Source organism: Diadema antillarum, unplaced genomic scaffold (assembly GCF_040938485.1).
Source record: "Diadema antillarum isolate AM-2024a unplaced genomic scaffold, OU_Dant_1.0 seq00000512_RagTag, whole genome shotgun sequence".
Lineage (NCBI taxonomy): Eukaryota > Metazoa > Echinodermata > Echinoidea > Diadematoida > Diadematidae > Diadema > Diadema antillarum.
Window position 1 is genome coordinate 2,632,165 of NW_027271466.1, and position 24,585 is coordinate 2,656,749.

Sequence of the window (24,585 nt, forward strand, 5' to 3'; positions counted from 1 at the left end):
TTGTTTGTTTCTTGTATTTTGTTTACACATGTAATCAACTCTAATTCTTGCTAAAATTGAATGAACAGTTCTCAAACTACATGTATTTTAAGATGCAATAATGGTTTTATTTTCAGTTCACTGTCAGCTGTATTAAGGTTTTCCAGCTATCATGTATGCAGTTGATTGAAAATGGACAAGATATAGGTACACTGTAGTATCACGAAGTTTTATAAAGCTCCTTGGTAGTATTAGTTGTAATTATGTTACTGAAATGGATTATCAGTCATTGAAAATGACAATTTCATTGGTTATGAAATATATTTGATATATTTAATAACCAATTAATATCATTGCAATTATCTATAACACATTCTGTACTGCTTGTTTCTCAAATCATCTTCAAGAACATGATCATGTAGTGTAGAAGTATGTTCTCATATACATGTATAGACCAATGTGGTAGTGATGTGATACCTACAAAGTGTGTGAGAAAGGCACAACTCATGCTGTATCTGTAATTATTTAATGATATTTACTGGGCATGCTACTTGGCACCAAAATGTGTACATAAGATTTAGACAAACAGACCAAAAGATTGAAATGAGGAGAATCATCGAAGCCTTTAAATAGGGCTTACAAGTGAAATTCAGAGCCATTGCTTAATTTGCTTGGAGACGTAGGACCCAGTACGAGATACCATGATAGGGTCTTTTAATGCAAGATTCCAAACTTCCTGTTTCAGTGGATTCCCGTTAAAACAAAGTTCTCGGGGACCGGCAGTTTTCTTGCATTATATCAAAATTTTGTTATAACTGAACAAATAAACAACGGAAATGCAAAGAGCGGATAATATTGCGACCTGAATTTATACTTTGTTGTAACAGGAATTTCGCTATAACGATGTTCATCATAGCGGGAGTGCCCTGTACCTTGGTACTGTTTCGGATCAATCTTGATATAATTATGCTCACTTAGTCATTGATCATCGTGAACCTCAACAAACTTGCTGTGATACTCTGCAGTATTGTCCTAAATTCTTGCCCAAATTTTGGTGCAATTTATTGTCATATATGCAAGTACTGTAGGAATATAGACAATGAGAAATTAGAATCAAGCTCATTATCAGATGATCTGGCAACGTTTTGCAGCTTTCAGGTAGTAGATAATTATGTGGATATATTTGTGAAAGTTTTGCTTGTAGAATCTTAGAGTGCACTGAAATGAGGTAGTTGAATTTGTAATTGCATCGAAAAGACCACAAATTATGTGTTTCAATAACAGTAATGTGCACAGGCTGCTATAATCATTCCTTTTGTTTTAATTCTTATGATTTGATCTTTTCCTCTTTTCAATGTTTCCCAAACTCTTCACTTGTATCTTGCCAAACATTGCAGTTATGCAGCTCAATTACACTTGTGAAGATTCAAGTTTCAAAAATGCTCTTCAGGTGTGAAGAAATATGTTGTAGAATGGAGAGTATGCAGGTGTTATAGCAAATGAATGTGTGCATAAATGATTGTGCATAAGTGTGACATTTTAGGTGTGGTGGATTATACTCCCAATTTATGAATATCTTACAGTTCTGTGTTATTCGTCCCTCACTGTGTTTTATTTTTAGATCAACAAAGCAACCAGTTTGCTGTCTTTACTGATACATCATAATGAGGTGTTCACATCCTAGCTGTTGCAAGCATGTGAATCATGTACCAGTAATTGTTATGCTCCAATTTGTATCACAGTAAAACCTATATGTGGCACTGTTACATTCTTATACTGTACTGGAGTGGGCCATCTTACTTTTGCAATGGAGGCCAAGTTTTCCAGAAGAATTGAGCAATGTGCCATCACTACGACAGCTCAGAAAGTTATGAGCAAGGTGCGGGGAAACGTAAAGGGTTAAGAAAGCTATCTGGTCTTGTTTAAGGGTATGTGTGGGCTAACATGACACTTCTGTCATTGCACAACGTATACTCCCTTATTACCTACAGGGACTTATTTGTATAAAGCATTGATAATGTTTTAGGGTTGCTGGTCTACGAGAGACTGTTGAGGACGGACTGATTTGCTATAACACAAATTTCCCATTGACACCTGCCCGAGTATTCTCCGCTCGGAACTCGTCTTCAACAGGTTAATGTCCAACTGTGTCTTTTGACTTCAAATAGATATGGATTATGTGGATTTTCAGTTTGTCCAGGCTTCTTGCAACTTTTGAATCCAGTAAGTAATATTTTTACTGACGGATGGCAATGGTGTGTGTGCATTGCTTTTATTAAACCGTCCCAAAGACTAAATAAAATGCTTGAAAAAGCCCCTGATTGTTGTGAGCATTGTTGCTTGTGGCATTGTTGCTTGTGGTATTGTTGCTTGTGGCATTGTTGCTTGTGGTATTATCAGGGGGGCATTTCATGAAGGAACTTGTCGGATAAAATGTCCAACAAATCAATTATATCCGACAAGTTCAGAGAAATCAGCCAATCAGAATAAAGAATTTCTCAAAACTTATCGGATATAATTGACTTGTCAGATATTTTATCTGACAAGTACCTTCATGAAATGCCCCCCAAGGTTAACCACAAGCACTGTATCTGATGAGGTCCAGGGTTATTGTTTTACGAAGGCTTTGCAATATACAGAAAAGGAAAAGAATGTAGAAGCATTGCATTGTTGTACAAATTGTCTACAGAGGGTAAGTGATGTATGATGCTAGACTTAAAGCTAGTGAACAGCTACTGAAGATTAATTAACCCTAAGCCAGAGCCATCTAATGTTGGATGATAAAGCAGGCTTTCGAAGGTGTCTCTCAAGTTCATCATCTTAATATTAGTATGCATGTCATTCACAATCTTCAGTATTAAAAATGTCTCTTTTTATCTCAAAATGATCTTGTCATATCAGTAATGCAGCTGAAAGATCAATGTCAGATATAGCAATCAAGCTGAATATTTGTATCAGTAGTTTGTTGTGTTTTAATTTTTTGTGTGTTCTCACCATTAGTTGATGCATATTCCAAGTTTCGTCAATGTATTTGCATATTACTAAAGGAATGTGTTCCTCCATACTGCAGCTCTTAGTTTTTCTCTTTCATCTATGTTTATACTGTATGTAATTTGCACCAAAGTATTTTCAATTACCTTTTTTTATGTAAGCTTGCTATGTGTGGATTTCAGTCTTGATTTTCCGAAATTCATATTAGTACGATAATGTACATATACTCTATGCCTCATATATTGATTTCTGGCATGCATGAAACTTTCACAAATTTCGCGAGAAGCCAAGGTTTGCAAAAGTAAAGTGGATGTGAAAGGTTCTGTCCACACAATGCATTGAATGCCAGTGACATTTTGGGAAAGTTTCATGCCGCGAAAAAGGATGTCAACTCTGATTTGCGAAAGTTTCCTGCTGTGAATGTTTCTAGTTTTACAGTAAAGTAAGTGTTGTCAAGAAAGGAGCATAGCAAATGTTAAATGTTAATGCCATGACTGTCCCTCGACTAATAAAGTTGTGAAGCAATGAAATATAGAGTGCTACATGTCATGATTTATGTGATCGTCTGTACGTTTGATGTGCGGTGACTCACTGTGCACATCTCATGATTGCAAATGATAGATGTCTCATGATTTTTAATAGTCAAAGACATTCAATATATGTTTTGGTGGCGCAGTTTAAACAATTGTCAGACTTTGCTCACCAAGCCATACATATATAGGCCTGTGTATCTATGTGTGTATAGCTATATATATATATATATATATATATATATATATATATATATATATATATATATATATATATATATTTATATATATTTATATCCAACATACATTGATGTTTAAAATGGGGAAGACAGGCAAGTATATGAAAAGTTTGAAAATCATTCTGTCGCTCTCAAAATATCCGTGAACAAGAATTAATATATTCCTGTTAGCCATTTTCCAAAATGATTTATTCTAGTATTATTGTCTTGGGAGAAAATTGAGCAGGTGCTATATGTGATCACATATTTTTGCTTTTTCGAAACATTAGGTAAAAGTTAAATTCCTTTTATTAGCAGTTGTATTTGTGTGTTGTTGTTTTTTTCTTCAAAACTTGGCAACATATTAGAAACACTGGTAGCCTAAAAGAATATACAATTCCGTATTTTTTGAACTAGAAATAATTGCTAAATGGATCTGCTAAGAAAATGAATTGACATCTGTAGATTCCAAAGGCTGAAATGAAAGCTATTTATTATCTCTGAAGAATTAATAAAGGAAATTTTTTTAAAAAGTCTATCATAATGACAATAAAACTCATGTAACTCATGATCGATGCACCAAATCCACTCTACACAGAATGCTCAAGGCTCAGAAAGATACAGCACAAAAAAATAAAATGAAATATAATGAAATAAATAGATGAATAAAATGTAGTGTCAGAGACCATCAGTTGGGTTTTTCAGTGCATGTTTCAAATCTTGCATTATTCAGTTCCCAATTCATTTTCATTTGTATTCTTCCAAACAAAACAAAATTACAAATGATTTCAGACTAAACTTAACTATTTTATCCATTCTCAGAGGAAAACAAAATGAGGGGTCCACTGCAAAAAGCAGTGTTTGTATAGGCCCTACTGTGGGCAGTTCGTGCTATCTATATGCAAAATCTTCCAATAAGAATGGGAAGAATTGGAATTCAGAATAATTCCGATTATTCCACTACTTGGTACTTTATGGTTAAGCTCAATTTTAGTTCATCTGATTTTCACTAAAGATTAATGTACTCTGGAAATTACTGTACACGGTACGTTGTTACAGCACATTTTGGTAACACATTTTGGTAGTACTGCACATTTTGGTTTTAAAAAAAAAAAATGTTACCAAAATGTGCCGATAGTGCACCTAGGCCCTGTTTATATGTAGCTACCTGACGGGATCAACTGTTACCAAATGTGCAGTTAAAAGTGGATTTGCCTGCTCATTTTGGACAATCTGCACATTTTGGTAACTGAACTAAAAAACCCACAGAATGTCATTAATTAATTTGGCCGCATACGGGGACTGCGAAGTACCTGCGTGGGAGTTGCGCCTGCGAGGTGTTGCGCCGCTAAGAGCCTCCTACTGGCGTTCTGCGTGTACCTCTGCGGGTAATCCCTGTGACTCACCCAGAAAAAGTTTTGGTCATGCTCTAACTTGGCTGCGGGTAAATCGGACTTGCGTGGGCACATCCGGGCACATACGGGCGAGATACTCGCTAGGTACTGTCAGGTGCGGGCCAACTGCGGAGAGCTTCGGGGTTGCCCGCGTGTTTTTTTTAGACGGCGCAGATTGGGGACCCTAAAAATCTATTGGGGACCCTATCCCTAAACCTAACCCTAATCCTAATCCTAACCCTAACCATCAAACCCTAACCCTAACCCTAACCCCAACCCTAACCCTAACCCTAATCCTAACCCTAACCCTAACCAAAAACCCTAACCCAACATTTTTCCCGCATAGGTTTAACACGCGCCATGCCCCAATCTGTGCCGTCTTTAAAAAAAAAACGCTACCCGTACAGCAAATTTGCTTCCCCGCAAGTCAACCCGCAAAACTTCCCCAGATACGTTACGACAAGGAGTTGAGCATGCTCAAAATATGTTCCGAGTGAGTCGCGTGGGTACACGCAGAACACCAGTAGGAGACGCTTACCGGCAGCACCTTGCAGGCAACTCCAACGCAGGTACTTCGCAGTACCCGTAAGTCGCTCGCACACGATTACACACACCCACTGATCATCTCTGTACTGCTGGAGGACACACACTACTTCCCGACACACACCCCCGGATTACACAACACGTACCTTGTTGACACACGATAGAACTGGGTCACGTCGACCACCGGTACTAGAGAGCCAGCTGTACGATGATGTGCAGTCTTACATTGGATCCATACAACCACGGACACATCGAGTGGCGAGAAGAAAAATCTTCGAAGACGTTTCCCGGTGGATGCCGAAAATTTTAAGTTTTGTCTACCAATAGGGCTGGAAATATTGTAACAAATCAGTTGTCTCCCCAAAGGTGGATTCCATTTGTCGAAACTTTATAAAATCTGCGATTGCGGTGATTGCCTGTCTGTCTCGTGCGGACTTTGAACATCGGCATATCGTCGTGCGTGTGGCCCCGAAGTCCTGGCTTGGTGCAGCGTCGCGTATCCGTAGCTTGTGAAATGGATGGAACGGTCACATCACCAGCAGCAGAAAGCAGTCCACAGAACACGGATGTATTTGACGTTTTACCTGATATGCCGGCTGGTCCACTGGATTCCTATCGGAGAAATGCATCTTTTAATTGGAAGGCTCTGAAAGTTGCTATTGAAGGAGAAGAAGCCATTAAGTTTCAGGTATTAACGATAGCAATCCGGGCCCGGGGCAATCATTTTTTATTCATGCACTTTTTAGTTTTTAAGGCCTTAGAATCGGTGCGAGATAGACCATAATTATAGGAATTTAGCATTAAGGCTATAGGGTTTATGCACAGGTTCTCACAGCATATTGTAGGCTATGTTGTACTGAGCTAAGTATAATTATGAAGGAAGCATGTCATATAATTGTATGTCTATGACTATGCAGGGAAATGTGTGTTGAAGCAAATCAGTCAGTCCTCAATTGGTTAATGTGTGACTGTGATGATGACTATCAGAGTCTCTGTATCACTATCAGGGATAATGTTAAACTGCAAACTGGACTCCGAATTAATGCATTATCTTAACTAAATATTCAGCGACAATTTATTCATAAAATGGGAGAGTTTTGCTCTTTCATGGAACTAATTTCACGAGCTGAATCAGCCCATAGAACTGATGTGTATCAATGTTTCATATTTTTGGGTGTGTGGATTTTTCCTTACTCAGTACAGGGTGTGGAAGACCCTTGAGCAAGATCCTTTGTTCCAGCACAGCCCAACGCTGCTACCTCTGGACGAGGCTCGGCGCAAGACTTTCCTCTGCACCCGTCGTCTGCTGGAGTATGGCTTCCCGGACTCCCTGTCCAACAGTGACATGCGACACTCCTGGTTGACTGAGGCCCTCGTCAGCTACGATAGTGCCGTATCAGCCAAGTTTGGTTTGAACAAAGTGGTGAGCTGAGCTCATCAATAGCATTCACACGCACAAAATAGCGGGTTACCCCAGAAACTCCAGTTATTTGCAAAGACTCTTCACATGTACAAAAAAAATAACCTGCTAATTGCAGATCAAGGTGTCAGCCAAACTTGCAAACTGAATCGCAAAGCACACTTCATTGCCTGCACTTCTCTTTGCCCATTGTTTTTTTGCGCGTCACAAGTGGTGTGGTTCGTGTCCTGTTGTTGTGACGCGCCAGAGAGGTCAAGGATCTCTTCGCGGAGCCCTCACTGTTGTGATGTGCACATTGAATGATGGGATATACAGTAAAAACTCTGAGTTTCTAAACCCGACCGTTCACACGCACCGGCTGGGCAAATTAGCGCGAGATTAATTCAAAAATAAAAGCAAGATTTCTTGGGTTTAGCATTGTGCTGCTGATAGTGCTAATTTGGGGGATTTTGTGTGTCTACATGTGCAAATAACTCGAGTTTTGTAACCTGCTAATTGGTGTTCATTCGAATCCTCCTCATATGTCTTTCCAGTTTCAATAATAATGTACCGTAAGACAGTTAGTTGAAAGTTGAATTCTTCCCCCCCCCCCCCCCCCCATTTCCAGTTTGATATTTAGCTCAGTTAAGTAGTATAGGTCTCGAGGTAGTCACCCACTCTCACTCATCTCTTCTATCACATCTGATTCTTCTGTTCAATATTCTGTGTTACCCTGTAGGCATTCATCCCAGCTAGATGCCATCTTCATCCTTTGGCTTTCAATTGCAATTTGGGTGAATTAGGCTCTTACATTTTAGTTGGCCTCCCCCATTTCTTTCATTTCTATTGGCTATTCTCTGAGTTATTTCAAATTTGCAAATGGATATTTTATATGCAAATATATTTTATTAATTTTATGTAAATTATTAAATCATTGTGGGAAGTCTTGCTGAGGGCAAGCAGCCTCAGAATAAATCACCTCAGGACTTCAAATCTGCAAGACTTGTTTTCATCTGTATGTAGCACTCCTACATGTATGATAAGAAAAGTATGGAATAAATTAAATGGTCATAAACAATCTAGTGATGATATAATTACAAAATGCTGTAAAATGTAATTATTGTGAAAATATTGCTAGTGGTTTTGTTTTGTTTTTTTTGTTTTTTTGTTTTGTTTTTTTTTAAATTTTGTACCCTTCTTACTCATTTCAGTTCCCCGAGGGCTTTGCATTATTTTTCATTTCCCTGGACTGGTCTCTGGAACAAAACCAGCATCTGATGTGCATTTACTCCTCTCCTATAAAGGAGCATTCCAATGTTCTAGGCTTTAACTTTCTGGTGTCTGCACCAGGGAGGTTATATTCCACCTCCCTGTCTGCACTAGCTATCTTAAATCAAACTGTGATAACATTTTAAAACTTTCAACCTTGTGCCAATATCTGTACCCGTGAGAAGGGAGGGCCATTTGGGGTAACAGTCTTTCCCTCTGGATAACCCTCTCCCTGTCCTTACTCCCTTACCTCCCCCCCCCCCCCCCCACCCATCCCTCTCTTTACTTTTGCCTCCTCCTTTGCTATAAATTTAGATGTTTGGTGAAACAGTGAGAGCCACTGGTACGGCCAGACATGAGAAGTTTGCTGCACAGTGTGAGAAGCTGGAGGTAAGTAGATCCATTTTTTTTTTTTTTTCGACAGTGAATTGATTTTTAATACAATTTTAGTTTGTATACTTTGGTAAAATGCTTCTGGCATCTTGCCAATGATGAATGTAGCCATGTGAACGTTGCCTCTAAAAAGTGCTAAACCTTTGTTCCCTGTATGGTGTCGTTAATAATCTAAATCTTCTGATAGCAGTAGGCTTGTTTTGTTTTGTTTTGTTTTGTTTTGTTTTATTTTGTGTGATTTTTTTTTTTTTGGGGGGGGATGGGGGATTTATAGTTTTGCTGATGTAATAATGATTAATGATGGTCATTATATTTCATCAAATGTTAAACTTTCAAAGATTTGAAGGATAACAAAGGCAGTGCCTCTGGCGTGGTCTTAAGGTCTTTACTTGGAAAAATCTGAATGTCTTTGGACATTTGTTTTTGTTTCACAGTTTGTATTGTGAAGCATTTATGTATTATTTTATAGCTTTTGATAGCAAAGTGTCACTCCATAATTGTCATGGACTACACTGAAACTGAGTACAGTGCACTCCCATTATAACGAACACGGTTTTAACAAAATTCCGGTTACAGCGAAGTAAAATTTCAGGAGGCAACATTATCCACTCTATGTATTTTTATTGTTTATTTGTTTGGTTATAATGAAATTTCGATATAACGAAAGAAAACTGCCAGTCCCAATGACTTCATTATAAAGGGTGTCTACTGTACCAGAGACTCCAACTCTCCCGTTTTCGACGGGAGATCTCCCGCCGAAAACCCATTTTTGCAAAATCTCCCGTTCTCCCGCTTGAGATTTAATCTCTCCCGCCCTGGCTCTGTGTCTCCAGTTGGGAAGAATTTCTTACTTATTGCTATTGTATGTTGAAAAAATAAGCCTTAGAAAGCACCAGAGAGCATTTAGAACCCTAGGAACTTCGCGCTTCGCACACATCAACTTGGAGTCTCCCGTTTGCTAGGGGTTTCAGGCGGGAGAATCTCCAGATCAGAAGGTGCTGGGGGTTGGGGTCTCTGCTGTACTTGAAGAATAAGGTAGATTGTGGGGTTTGGTAGCATGTTTGTGTAGTAACAACAGATGAAATGATTAAAAAAAAAAACATAAAAGGAACGACAAGAATGTTACAATTTTATTCATTTGAAATTGAGCAATGTAATGTGTTGTTTTGTTTTCTGGGTTACTTTTTTTCATCCCCATTCCAGGCCATGGGCTGTTTTTCTCTCACCGAACTATCTCACGGAACAAACGCAAAGGCCATGCGTACAACGGCGACCTATGACCCCACTACACAGGTATCTGGCAGCACAATCAAACAGCAAACATTTGGAAGATTTGTGTGATTGTGAACTGTATGAGCTTGCATGAGATAAGAATGGGTATAAAGTTGGGCACACATCAGTGATATAGACAGAATTTCTATGCACTATAACCACTGAAACCTTGTTCTACACTTTTGTGTATTATAGATGTTTTCAAAAGATGGGAATGAACACTTCACACTGTGCAAATTCCATGTTTGCATGATTTTGATATAGCAAGTCAAGTAGAAATTAAGGGCCTTTAAAGGTGATGCTCTTGTATTGTAAGTGCTCAAATTTTTATGAAATGTTTCCTTTACAAGATTACGAGTTGTATCAACTAATTGTCCATTAAGTTTACTATGCACAATGCTGCTTTTTTGAATTTCTATAGTGAGTCAAGAGTATTTGATATGTGAAAAAAATCCAAAGTTTATGATTCCATGCCACCTCATTCTGTTGTTAGACTATCTGCTAGAAAAATAGTGAGAAAAAGAGCAAGACTGACAATGAGAAAAGAAAAAGTGAGACTCTTTTTTCATGAAGGTGAAATATTTAGAAATATAAGTGTATTTCATTTTCAAGATCAAACAGATTTTTCTTTTTCCTATGAATTGTTTATGTGCCCTGGACTGTTTGGTTTATTTCTTGTTTAATATCCCAGGACCTTCTCAGGATCTGTAGAGCTCAATCGTGTATTGTTTCTGTGCTCTATCTTTAGAGCAAAGTACATTAAAGTTCACTCCATACTTGTCAAAATGAATAGAAGGTCACACAGTCAAACAGGATATTTAATTATGTAGACTTCCTAAACTGCGATGAAGCTGATAAATGTGACTTTATATGCCTTTTTCGTTTGAAATATTTTGGTCAGTGTCACTTATAACACGCACTATAAAGCATGGAAACCATGAAAGCTGCAACTATACCCTTAACCTGTTGAGGACGGTGTGATTTTGCTACAACACGCATTTCCCATAGACACTTGACCGAGTATACTCGGGACTCGTTGTCAACAGGTTAACTATTATCTGTTAATAATAATAATGGTAGACATTTATAGAGCGCCTTTTCCACTGGATACGAAGCGCTGTGACATGTCATCCCTGGTCGCCATAGGCAGGGCTCGACACTAACTTTTTTGTTTGGTGGCCCGATGGGGCCACCAAAATCCTCAATTTCAAAATTTTGGTGGCCCGAGAGAAAAATTTGGTGACCCTGAAAAAAAAATAAATAAAAAAACATTAAAAGTCCTGTTTTTTTTATTGAGTCAAATATCTAAGTTTTATCCAGTCATAGTAAGAATTGGAAGTTGGACATACATCTACTCATAAATAAACCTCAACAAACTCGCAACACTCACTCTCAGGCACTCATTCAGTCCTTTTCATCCATCCTTTAAACAAATATAACTGCTAATTTCCGGTGCAAAAAGTTACGAATTAATTGACATACTTTTCAAAAAAATTTGCGCTTTTTTGAAATTTGGTGGCCCGACTTTCAATTTTGGTGGCCCCGGGCCACCGGGCCACCGGGCCACCGTTAGTGTCGAGCCCTGCCATAGGAGATAAAATATATACAAAATACCAGGCAGCGACAGTTCAAGTCCAGTGCACATATAGGGACATCAAAATAAATAAGTCTTCAAGTTTTGTGTGAAATGAGCAAGTGTTGGTGATGATTTGAGAAGAGGAGGGAGCTTATTCCACAGCCTAGGAGCAGACGAAGAGAAAGCTGCATCACCAGCTAGTTTTTTCGTGTGTGGTTGAGTAAAGGTAACGGATGATGAAAGACGAGCATGCCTAGAGTGAGAGTGTCGTACCAGACACTCCCCAATGTACTCTGGAGCTCTATTGTTGACTACTTTGTAGACCAGTAGGAGAAGCTTGAAGGATATTCTTGCTCTGACTGGCAGCCAGTGGAGTTGACGTATAAGAGGAGTGGCATGAGAACGTGAACGAACATGGTACACAAGTCTAGAGGCAGCATTCTGAACTCTCTGTAAGCGAGGACATTTCACTTATGACATTTTTGTTCATCATGCCTCCACCCCTAATGGGAAGGGAAGAAATTAAGTCTTTGAGGCATACCTCCATTTATCTAACTGCCTCACATTTTGGTATTATGATTGAATGAATATTCTCATGGTAGATTTTGGCAGTATTTGGCACAAGTATGTTACATGAGATACTTGCACCCTGATACTATTATATTGACAAAACTCAAGCTTTCTTGATATTTGTATGTGTTTTTATTGTGTTTCTTTTTGGTATATTCTTAAACCAAATTTGGAATACCAGGAATTTGTGCTGAACACACCAGACTTTGAGGCCACCAAAGTGTGGGTGGGAGTCCTAGGGAAGTCTGCCACTCACACCATCGTCTTCGCCCAACTCTACACACCCGACGGAGCGTGCCATGGCCTCAATACATTTGTGGTGCCTGTCAGAGATCCCCGCACTCTCCAGGCCCTTCCTGGAGTTCTCGTTGGGGACCTTGGGGTAAAACTTGGTACCAATGGACTGGACAATGGGTGAGTGATTGCCATTAAATGTTATGAAGTAATGTTGAGAACTATTGTAATATATATTTTTTAATTTCTGAATATAGCCTAAAGATAGGGAACAAAGTGCCCTTAACTCCAGATTCAGGAAAGCAAGAAATCCACAATCCTGGGACAGGTTTATATCAAGACTGCCATATTTCTACATAACATATTCAAGAGTCAAAGTTCAATGCAGCTCCATTGATAGAGTGCACACACCAACATGCATATGTGGGACCAACTACTTTGAATATTATGAATGCAGGTGCAGTGATGGATCCAGAGGGGTGCGCACCAGGTGCGCGTCCCCTCTTTATCTTATGTTAATTCTTTTTTTTTTTTTAATATTCTCTTGCTTTCAATACTTTTTCAATCTGAGAATGCTCCATGAAATATTGTTATGACTATTGTCATCATAAATTGACAGGAGCAAGGAGCAAATGTTTTGTCACCATCCTGGGTAGTAGTGCTTTATCTGCTACCAGGGCAGAAAAAATATTTTCAGTTATATTGCACCTGCTCAGTGGAGTTATCAAAGTAAAGCTTGACAGTTATTTACCTTATGATGCATGCTTGTGAATGTTAAAGGACAAGTTCACCTTCATAAACATAAGGATTGAGAGAATGTAGCAATATTAGTAGAACACATCATTGAAAGTTTGAGGAAAATCAGACAATCCGTTCAAAAGTTATGAATTTTTGAAGTTTTTGTGCAGTATCCGCTGGATGAGAAGACTACTGCAGTGTATGAATAACTTAGATGTCACATGCGTACAACAATATAAGGAAAATATAAAGAGAATTTCACAAAATTCCATCTTTTGAAAAAAGTACACATTCCCCTGACTTGTTACCGACAAATCTTATGGGTGATATTATTCCCCCTGCCTTTAGAAAGAGGCAAGTCAAGTGCTCTTTTATTATGCGAAAAAAGTGAAAATATGTTGAATTTTCTTTTACATTTTCTTTATACTGTTGTACGCATATGACTCACAAGCTGTAGTAGTCTCCTAATCCAGCGGTTCCAACACAAAAATTTAAAAAATTCATAACTTTTGCATCGATTGTCCAATTTTCCTCAAACTTTCACTGATGTGTTCTACTAATATTGTTGCATTTTCTCAATCCTTATGTTTATGAAGGTGAACTTGTCCTTTAACTGATTGACATGAAGCTGAGCACTGCTAAATGTCTATGCCATTGACCTTCAGATTTGTTGCATTCAGCAACGTTCGTATCCCGAGGGAGAATCTCTTGAACCGGATCGGCGATGTCACCGAGAGTGGCAAGTTTGTCACTACCATTGAGGTTAGAATACAAATCTTTACAATGATGGCTATTTATCGTACATTGATAGTACCCCAGAATTTGAAATGAGATTTCACATGGAACAGCATGAATTCTGAAATGAGACAAGTGATGATTGTGATGATTTTTTTTTTTTCACTGAAGTATGATAAAATATCAGGAAGGAAAGAAATGTTTTATTTGCATTTCTATGTAGGAATTCTTGCAAACTAAGAACTACAAATTTGATGTTGTGTTATGTGTCAGTGAGTTCTTTTCTTTGTCAAATTTAGGTCTGCTACGAAATGTGCTGTATTGTTACAAGAACATTACAATTTAGTGTACTCCAGTAGCATGTATGGAAGAGAAAGGAGATATACACTCAGGGCCTAAAATTCACAGAATTGACTGTATTTCAGTATGATCTGTCTGTATGAATGAAGTCCTCCAATGTAGCATGGAAGATGGTTAAGAAAAGTGCTCCAAGGATTTGGTCAAAATCTAAAATGATTCAATAGAAAAAACAGGGAAAGAAAGTTAATAGGAATGGATGAAAACATGTGGTGAATTAGGGAGGGAGAAAGATTTGCAGTGACACCATAAGTATGTAGTCCTTAACCAGATCATTGTTTGGCAGGAGAAGAGCGTAGAAAGAGGATAGAATTGAATGTGGTGAATTGACAAGAATATGGATTTTCTGAAATGTGTGGGATTCATTCAACAGCATGTCATTTCAAAAGCATGCGCCTCTATATTGAATGGTAATTGCAAGTATTGTCAATGTGTTGCAGATAGTGAGTGTTCCTTTTTCTGTCTGAAACAAGGTCTAGGGCCAATTGACACAAGATTGACTGGATTATAATATGGGGAGAATGATTAGTATACAATGTATTATGCAATGCATGCTCACTTAACCCTAAATTTCATTACCATTTGCAACTTGTCTCTATAAAATTGAATACTGTAAAAGTGGAAATTTTCACGGTGTTGAAATTTTCGCGCATTTCGCGCAACCAGAAGCTAGCACGAAAATGAAAGCACGCGAATATTTTTGCGTGCCATATGTTCTAGTAGCTGAGGTCTTGAGTCCACAGAATTAAAAACACGCAAAACTCTTCTTAACTGACCAAGCGCGAAAAATTAGTCGTGTGAAATTATCCACTTTTACAGTAGCAATGGCATTTTGAGTTGTGGGACTGGGAGGTTTAATTCATTTCACACAAGTACTTTGAAATCCCCTTGTGCAGAACATTACTACCGGTGAATGATGAACTACAGACCTTTTTATCATTCAGTGTGCATAGTCAGAACTTGTAAATGTATTAAGTGCTGCTTCGAGGAAAGATGATGAGGGAGATTGTTTGATATTTTGCCAGGACCCAAAGGAGCGGTTCGCTGCATCCCTAGCGGCCCTGTCTGGTGGCAGGGTAGGTATCACCGCCATGGCCGCCTGCAACCTAAAAATGGCCATCGCCATCGCTGTGAGGTACTCGGCTGCAAGGAGGCAGTTTGGACCAACGCCCGATGAAGAGCTCCCCGTGCTGGAATACCAGATGCAGGTCAGACATCCTGTAGCAATCCAGTGACAATGTCAGGTCTCATCTATTGTAGTCTTGCTTTAATAGATTCTCTTAAGGAATCTTGCTAACATTAAAACTAAGGTAATGAGATACATGATCAGGAAACTGAATAATAAACATTCAAATCTGTAAAGGTTTGGAACCATTTCTGTCATAATGAAGTGTGTCTGTGTTCAGTGATGTAGCTGCAATTGATTTAGAATAAAGGAGATGTCAACATACACTGGCCTATAATTGAGTATTAAAGATAAAATCACTTGGGTTCCTCCCAGTTTTTCTTTGTGAAGACAGGTAAAGCAACCACACAATAAATACTAACAAGCTGTTTATAGCATCAGTTGTTTGTTTGTAACCATTGGTCCGTTTTAGAACCCGCTTCGTTTTATGAACAAAGGGTCATTAGCTGCCATGTGCAACCAAGAAGCGACTAGTGACTTGGGAGAAATTGACTGTAAATGCACTAGATATGTCAATATATATTTTGTGATTAAAAAAGATAATAATTATTGATCTTCCTCTCCTTGGCAGCAATGGAGACTGATTCCATACATAGCAGCTGCATACGTTGTCCACCGATTCAGCAGGGACTTGGGGGAGCAGCTCGCTCTTTTCCGCAGCGCCGTGGCAAGAGGAGACAAGAATATCAATGCTGTAAGTACATCGGGTACAGTGTTGATCTCAAGGAAAAAAAAACACAGATTCGGTAATGAGAATAGTTATATAATGAATACAGATTGGAGATATGCCTATTTTCCATGTATATTGCGTGGTAAACAAAACATTGAAGCATTTTTGCACAATTTAACTGCATTTACATCACAGCTTTTGTATCATGGCTTTAAAACAGAAATACAGTTGTAGCTTAGTTTATTAATGAATCTCTATTCTCCTGTACTCAATTCTGAGTGGTCATTATAAAATTGTATGTGGTTTGTGATAGAAAGTAATGTACAATAACAAAAGCCTCGGACAGGCTTTTAAGAATGAGTTATTTGTCAATTTTTTTGTACCTTTCTTAACCCGTTCCTTACGGGAACCTGGTATGCAAGGTTCCCGTGGGAGCAACTGATATATGTGAACCTGGTTTACCAGGTTCCCAAAATGAAGACAAGAGTGCCTGCTTTAGTGGCCTAAATTCATGTTTCTTTGTGTTAAAGTGCCCAGAAGAGTGGGTTTGATAAAAAGATCAGAGTTTATTCTACCAGCATTTGTTCTCGTTCTGTTTGAAAAATGCGTATTTCACAGTATAATGTACCTTTTTCCTGATTTAGTTTTTCACTTGTTCTGCTGTAAACTCGTACGAACATGTACATAGCGATCAAGGCTGAGATCAGTTAGATACCTGGGTTCACTGACCCCAGTCACCTCATTCAGGTACCTGGTTTTGTGTAGAACAAAAGATTATGTAAGCTAATCAGCGCACACTCTATTCATACCTGGCACCCGATCGATATTTTCATTGTTCACTGGCACATGTAGTTGACCATGGAAAGGGGATACAATGTACCGCTTCACTGCCTTCACACAGGTGGATTACCAACCTGTCTGCCTCTCTGTTGACAGGTAAAAAGAATCTCGTTTGGGGGCATTAAAAGCACTCAGAGAATTGCGGAAGGAACGGGTTAATTTGGTTCACATTCATGTTTCCCATTTTTTTTTCTTTTGGGATGTTATCATGTATGACTCAACATGATTCATGATTGTATTCATGTCTCATAGTGCAGCATTTGGAGATTATCAAAAACAAACAATATGAGATCTATACATACTACTACATGAAAAATTACTGTTGTGATTATGTTAAAGGAAAAAAGATGGAAGTGACTACTTGGCTATTCATTTACTGCAGTCACACTGCGTGTCATGAGCGGAGAACCAGGCGGGTTCTGACACACAACAGTTTTTGGGGTTAACACCCTTTTGCACTGAGCTTACTTTGCTGATTTTATATTCAAATTATTGAAATCAGCAGTGTAAGAAGGTACAGATGGCAGAAGACCATTTGACACAATTTCTCAAAATTCAGTCTTATGTTTATAATAATGTAACTATTATTTGTCAATGTAGTCAGTAACAGTTTCTTTTCATTTATGGCCACATGTGTGCACAGTGGAATCTTGTAAAGAGGCCACATTTAACCAACCCCTCTTGCAACAAGGTGGTTTGCATTTCCCAAATCCTAATATTTCTTTTTGTACCCTGATATAACAAGGATATTGTCATGGTTTTTATGTTGTGTTTAAATAACAAAATTCCACTTTATCATTGCGTGTGTAATAGCTTGAGGTTGGCAAGGAGATACATGTGCTGAGTTCTGCCAGCAAACCCATGAGCAGCTGGTTAGCCAGGGACTGTATCCAGGAGTGTAGGGAGGCCTGCGGGGGTCATGGCTACCTCTGGGGTAAGTCTGATGGAACTCGTTTTAGTAGGAAGTGGATATTTAGTTAAAATCTTGATTTTCATAGTAGAAACACAACTATATGAGTTGCTAACTTTGTAAACAGCATATCCCAGGCTCAAATTCTGCATCAATTTATACAGTGCATGTTGCATACATCCTTGGACAAATTGTATTTCAATACCCACTCTGTCCCGCGTACAGGATGTATGTGTGTGAATGGGTACCTGGCAATGCTGGGGTAATGATAGAAAAATGGCCCCCTGGAATGGCAGTGCTAATACCAGAGGCTGCCCTGGATGAATGAAAGCAAGAACAAAGTTTTAGTTCTTTTTTAAATCAGTAGTAACTACAGGGTGCTGTCCTTACAACAAACACAATTATAAAGAAATTTTGTAACAACGAAGTAAAAATTCAGGTCCCCAAAATATCATATTTGTGTATTATATACCTTATTATACTCTGTTCGTTTGGCTAAAATGAAATTTTGATGTAACAAAAGAAAACTGTGGTCCCAAGAACTATATTCTTAATAGGAGTCGCCTGTATTTTGATTCTTTTGAACTCTGCAGTAAACAGATTTGGTGTCCTGAGGGATGATAATGATCCAAATTGTACGTACGAGGGCGACAACAATGTCTTGCTACAGCAGACAAGCAACTATCTTCTGGCTATGGCTCTCAGGCTACAGAAAGGTGAGGAGGAGTCTATCCTGCTACCAGCAGAGTGACAGCTGGGTGTCATTTCTTGTTTGCCGGGGTCTCTGAGAGTGTCTGTATACAGTAGTTATATCATTCTTTAGTATATGCCTGCCTTTGCCAAAAAGATATTATTTGAGAATACAGATACATCACTTGTAGTGTTTGCTTACCAGGGCACGTTTTTCAAGGCTGTGGTGGTGGTCTGCAGTTGTAGCATAATTTGATTTTGTGCAAGAATACGGATTCAAGAGATTTGCCTTATCATTTTAGCCCAGTTCAATTGTCAGGGGGTAATTTCTTTTATGCTCAAATGCAACTACTCTAGATACCAGAACAGTATTTTCAGCCATGAGGTCAAATGTTAGCAGGGAGATGTTTCCTTGTAGCCTCTTGTTTTTATCACCAGCTTTCATTTTTTCAGTATGTTCACTGCATTGTGAACTTTCATTTTCTAGTGCATGGTCACGGAATTGTAAAATACACAACATGAACTTGATTGATTGATTGATTGATTGATTGATTGATTGATTGATTGATTGATTGATTGATTGATTGATTGATTGATTGATTGATTGATTGATTGATTGATTGATTGATTGATTGATTGATTGATTGATTGATTGATTGATTGATCGATCGATTGATCAATTGATTTTCAGATTCCAATGGAATAAAAACAGAGGCATCATGACAAGATGTACATTCTACACATTGATGACATGAAGAAATGTAACAGTATTGCAACTTTCAACATGAGTACATGAATGTAAAAAGTGTAGAAATATAAAGGGAAGATTAAGAAGCTCTAAGAAATTGACAGTGAATCATCCAAGTACATCATTATGATGTGAAGAGAAGATTAAACTGTAAATATCTGCAACTTTCACTTCCTTACTACGTTCTATGGATTTTGAAGTACTAAAGATAAATTTCTGCTTACAGGAAAGAAGGTGACATCTCCGATGGGGTCTGTGGACTTCCTGAACTCCATTGACTTGATCACTAGCCAGAGATTTCTCCCAGATGCTGATGTGAGGAATCCAAAAGGTGAGGATATTCTGTGTCCATTTTTTTTTTAAATTACTTTGTTGTAATGGGATAGAGAAGAAATATATATTGCAGGCTGTCATTGGCAGTGTCTTGCTAGAGTGCATTCATGGATCAATTATTGAACTGTTTCATGAAGGTGCTTAAAGTATAAAACTCATTTGGTATTAGTTCCTTCTCTGGAAAGATGCACAGATAGGAAATTGACTCGTAGCAACTTTTCGTTTTATTTTATGTTTGTGTTGGAGAGAGGAGTAAAAAATACATGAAATGTCCAATCTCTGTCTCATCTTGCCTTTTCAGTTATTCAGTACCAAATTTGCAAAGTATGAGAAACTTTCCTATTGCCTAGTATACAAGAGATTTTCTTTGTGTTGTATACGACAATTGTGTGCCATTTCTCGTCTGAATAATAGAGAGATCCAGAAAAGTGATGGCCAAAGTAAGTAAAGTCGGACTGCGTCGGTACCTTATCGTGTGCGGAATTACTGAAATCTACATTGTTCTGTTAGTTTGACTTGAAAGTTTGTCTTAAGTAAAGTCAATTATGGCGTAGGATAGAGTTTTACTTTCCCTTTAAACTATAAAGTTTTATTTTTACCTGTCATATGTTGTCAATGTCCCCAGTTATCGTGGATGCCTACCAGTGGCTGGTGGTCTACCTACTGACGGAGAGTGGGCAGAAGTTTCAGAAGCAGCTCATGGATGGAAATGATATGTTCACTGCTAGAAACGAAAGCCAAGTCTTCCACTGCCGCACATTGGCCATCGCCTTCATAGAGGTACCTCGGGCCTTTTTTTTTATGCCTAAATATATCATTTCTCTTAATGTTTGTACCAAGATATGGTAATTCTGACAATATGTTTGTACCAAGATATATTACTTCTGTCAATATATTTCTACCAAGATATATCTTTCCGTCAATATGTTGCTACTTCTGTCAATATATCGCTTCAAAGATATATCCTTTCTGTCATCACATTTCTACCAAGGTATATCATTTCTGTCATTATGCTTCTACCAAGATGTATTACTTCTTTCAATATATTTCTACCAAGATATATCATTTTTGTCAATATGTTGCTATCAAGATAATATATGTTACTCCTGTCAATATATTTCTACCAAGATATATTACTTCTGTCAATATATTTCTACCAAGATATATCGTTTCTGTCAATATGCTTTTACTGTTTCTGCCAAAATATGTTGCTTCTGTCAATATCTTTCTACCAAGATATAGCACTTCTGTCAATGTGTTTCTGTTGAGATACTAAGATATATCATTTCTATCAGTATCTTTGTGACGACTTCCCTCTTGCTCCAAGACAGTGGAAATGACAATGTCTATTCTCCTCGCTGTGCTGTTCATCTCTTTCTCCATCCATTGCAGCTGACGTTCTTGTCTCGCTTTGCGGACTTCATCAGGACCAACGATCTTCTCCCTGAGCAGACGACAGTTTTGACCAAGCTCTGTAGTCTCTATGGTCTTTGGAGGCTGGAGAAGCACATGGCTACTCTTTACCAAGGTATGTTCTTTTACTGTCTGGGGTCAAATTTTGCAAATAGATATTTTAGCAAATTGCTACTCATCAAACATTTTTTGCATGTTGTTAATTTTGCAGTCTAGTAATCATTACTTCATGTTTCAAGAAATTGATGAGAATAAGTTATGACCGACAATACTAGTACCGAATGTTTTTTACTCTGTGATTCCCTGTGTATAGACAAGTAGTGAGTTCTGTATTCAAAATGTGCTGTTATTCCTCATAGCTACATCATGGCCCAAACAACAGCATGCAAGATAAGATAACTATGATAAGTGCGTAAGTGCTCAAAGGGTCAAACTTGAACCCTCGCCTTTATTCAATTTTCCCAGTTGTAACTTGCATTCTAGTAATTAACCAGTTATCTCACAGACTCTTCTCATCTTCTACACATTTGTCACATCTCTTCCTCGTTTGTACTGACTACCTGGTACTTTATTTTGTGGAACTCATGCAAGGCATGATCATACACTAACCAAAGTATTCCTCATACCCCATGGGTCTTTTACTCTCAGGGGGGTACATGTCTGGACCGCAGCCTGCCCAATCAATCCGGGATGGCATCCTAGCTCTGTGCAAGGATCTCAAGAACGAGGCAGTGGCGCTCGTTGATGTGCTGGCCCCTCCCGATTTCATCCTCAACTCCCCCATTGGATGTGCAGATGGAGAGGTAATACAGTGATGAGATAAAATAATGGAGTTGCTGGGCAGCGGTTACCTAATTGTTTCTTTATAGTTATCTCTTACTTCTTATACCCCCGCCAAACGAAGTTTGAAGGGGGTATATAGGAATCAGCGGACGGTCGGTCGGGCGGTCGGTCGGGCGGTCGGTCGGGCGGTCGGTCGGGCGGTCGGTCGGGCGGTCGGTCGGGCGGTCGGTCCGTTGCAAATCTTGCGTCGCGAACTACTTCCTCAGTTTTCAACCGATTCCCATAAGACTTGGCACAGATGTGTGCCTTGGGTTGTAGATGTGCAAGACGTATTTTTTGACAGTACTCAAAAGTACGTTGCCATGGTAACAGCATATTATGGGCAAAAATGGGTACAAATCTTGCGTCGCGAACTCCTCCCACAGTTTTTGATCAATTTTTATGAAATTAGGTACAGATGTTCATCTGAATATGTTAATGTGCAAGACACATATTTCCGCAGTGGCAAAAAGTGCGTTGCCATGGTAACGGCATGTTATTGGTAAAATATAGGGCAAAATGCTTCATGGCAAAACTGCTTCATCAGTGTTCTTCCAATTCTCATGGAATTCATATTGAATGTTTGTCTTAGGATATAGGTCAGCATGACACATTTCTTGACAGTGACAAAAAGTATGTTGCCATGGTAACAGCTCACATATTATGAGCCAAAATGATGGAAAATTTTGTGTTGCAAACTACTTCCTCAGTTTTTGCCCAATTTCCATGAAACTTGGTACAGACGTGTGCCTTTGGTTGTAGATGTGCAAGACGCATTTTTCGATAGTACCTGAAAGTACGTTGCCATGGTAACAGCATATTAATGGCAGAAGATCAAGGAAAGATCTTGCAGATTTAACTACTTCCTCAGTTTTTTGACCAAAGCTTATCAAATGTTGTTTTGACCAAAGCTTATGAAATGTTGTTTGACGGGGGTATAACAAGTCGCTGTAGCGACATTTCTAGTTATTCCTGTAGAGCTTTTGATACGTGGCTTCGACGGGAGTGCATATTATACAATCCCTACCTCACAGTTTTCTTCCATTTTCATCATAATTTAGTAAATATAATGCATTTTGGCTTCACAACCATTTCATGATTATACTATTTTGGTATATTCAGAATATGTATACTGCTTTTACGTGCTTGATATTATTTGTACACATATATTATTGTCTGGAAATGGATACATTAAGCCTTGGTGGAGTTGTAGTGTTTATTATGTAAGTATGGCAGTCACCTGTGGGCTCTTGTAGATTTGCATATTGTTTGATAATTGTATATTTTACCAAAGGACCAGGGTAACAATGGTTTCATTTCAGTCCAAGGGTATGATTTAGTCCCTGCTGTAATCTTAGCGTGCGTTTATGTAAAAATTTTCTGAGGCAGAATCACAATCCTAAACCCATTTGAGGCATTTTTGGGTGATAGATAAATGCAACCGTATTTTCAAACCCAGTTAGAAATGCTAATTTGAAATGCCATTCAAAGGGCGTTTTGAAAAATGTTTGAGACCACAGCCTCTCTGATAGTGGATAAATGCAATGTCGTTTTGAAAGGCATTTGTATCTCAGAGCTGGCAGGCCAACTTCCATGCAGTATACAACCCGCAGGTTACAACACGGGCCTCAGTTGACCTCTGCTTCCCGGGTCGCACTGCGCAAAGCAGCTGCACAGTGATGAAACTCGAATCACAATTTGATGATGGTTTGGATAAACGCAGCACCATGAGAATTGCATTCAGACCATGTTAATAGTAAATGCCACTCCAGATGCCTTTTGAAGTGTGATTCTTTCTTTGTGTTTGATAGTAGCTGCTCCCCTAAAGATGCCATCTGAAGCTGTCAAAGTTACTGAGAGAAAATTTTGGGGTTTTTTTAATTATGGAAAAAAAAAGTTAAAAACGGTCCAAATTTACTACTGGTGTTTGAAAAATACACACACACACACACACACACACACGCATTTTTACATTTTAATCAAGCGCTGCAAACTTTGTTCCAAAGAAACATGTGATTTGCTTTGGTAGCAGCAAGGCAACAACAAATCAGTGTTGTGAAGCTTAACTGTTGCCGTGGTAATTGCAAGTTATGAAACTGAGAGTGATTGCAATGTTCTTTGTGAAAGAACACCCATCTTTTTCTTCCCTTTTGGTGCAGCGGATGACAAAAGTGAAACATTATTTTTTCATTAGAGTTCCTTGTCATATGAATGGTATAATTTCTGACACTCTCACCAACAGATCTACAAGCGGCTGTACAATGCAATCCTCCAGACCCCGGGCTGCCTGCAGCGACCTGATTGGTGGAAGGAATTCCTCGACAAGCCTGTGATTGGCTCGCTAGCTCCAGCCAAGTTATGAGTGACATGGAGCTACAAGCCTGCAGTAGTGAAGTCAATCATGATGCAAGGCATATGCATAATTTCTATTATTCAAGGCCTTTTTTCAGATGGGGGGGGGGGGGGGTAGTGGTGGAGGGGGGTTACAATGGCTCACTTTGTAATATTGCCACCAGGGGGGCGTTTCATCTACGAGTTCGTCGGAATTTTCACCGACAAATTTGCTATCAGCCAATCAGACGCAAGGATTTACACTGACAACTGTTAAAAGCTAATGAAATCCTTGCGTCTGATTGGCTGATAGCAAATTTGTCGGTGAAAACTCCGACGAACTCGTTGATGAAACGCCCCCCAGATGCTGTGTTCAGACAAAGGCGGTTTAGGTCGGAGTAACTTCCGAGGAAGGGTCGAAGGAAGCTTGTTCGGAAGAAAGGT

At 38.7% G+C, this 24,585-nt stretch overlaps 1 protein-coding gene across 1 annotated transcript; it reads left to right on the forward strand.

Annotated features, from left to right (window-relative positions):
• Nucleotides 1-5,898: 5,898 nt before the first annotated feature.
• LOC139734142 (peroxisomal acyl-coenzyme A oxidase 3-like) lies at nucleotides 5,899-24,196 on the forward strand. Its single transcript, XM_071644948.1, has 15 exons — nucleotides 5,899-6,343; nucleotides 6,854-7,078; nucleotides 8,639-8,713; nucleotides 9,920-10,009; nucleotides 12,316-12,548; nucleotides 13,772-13,868; nucleotides 15,224-15,406; nucleotides 15,956-16,078; nucleotides 17,708-17,828; nucleotides 18,398-18,520; nucleotides 19,469-19,573; nucleotides 20,201-20,355; nucleotides 20,968-21,103; nucleotides 21,637-21,791; nucleotides 24,053-24,196. The coding sequence occupies exons 1-15, from the start codon at nucleotides 6,170-6,172 to the stop codon at nucleotides 24,170-24,172; spliced, it is 2,115 nt and encodes a 704-aa protein (XP_071501049.1). The 5' UTR covers nucleotides 5,899-6,169; the 3' UTR covers nucleotides 24,173-24,196.
• Nucleotides 24,197-24,585: the final 389 nt, after the last annotated feature.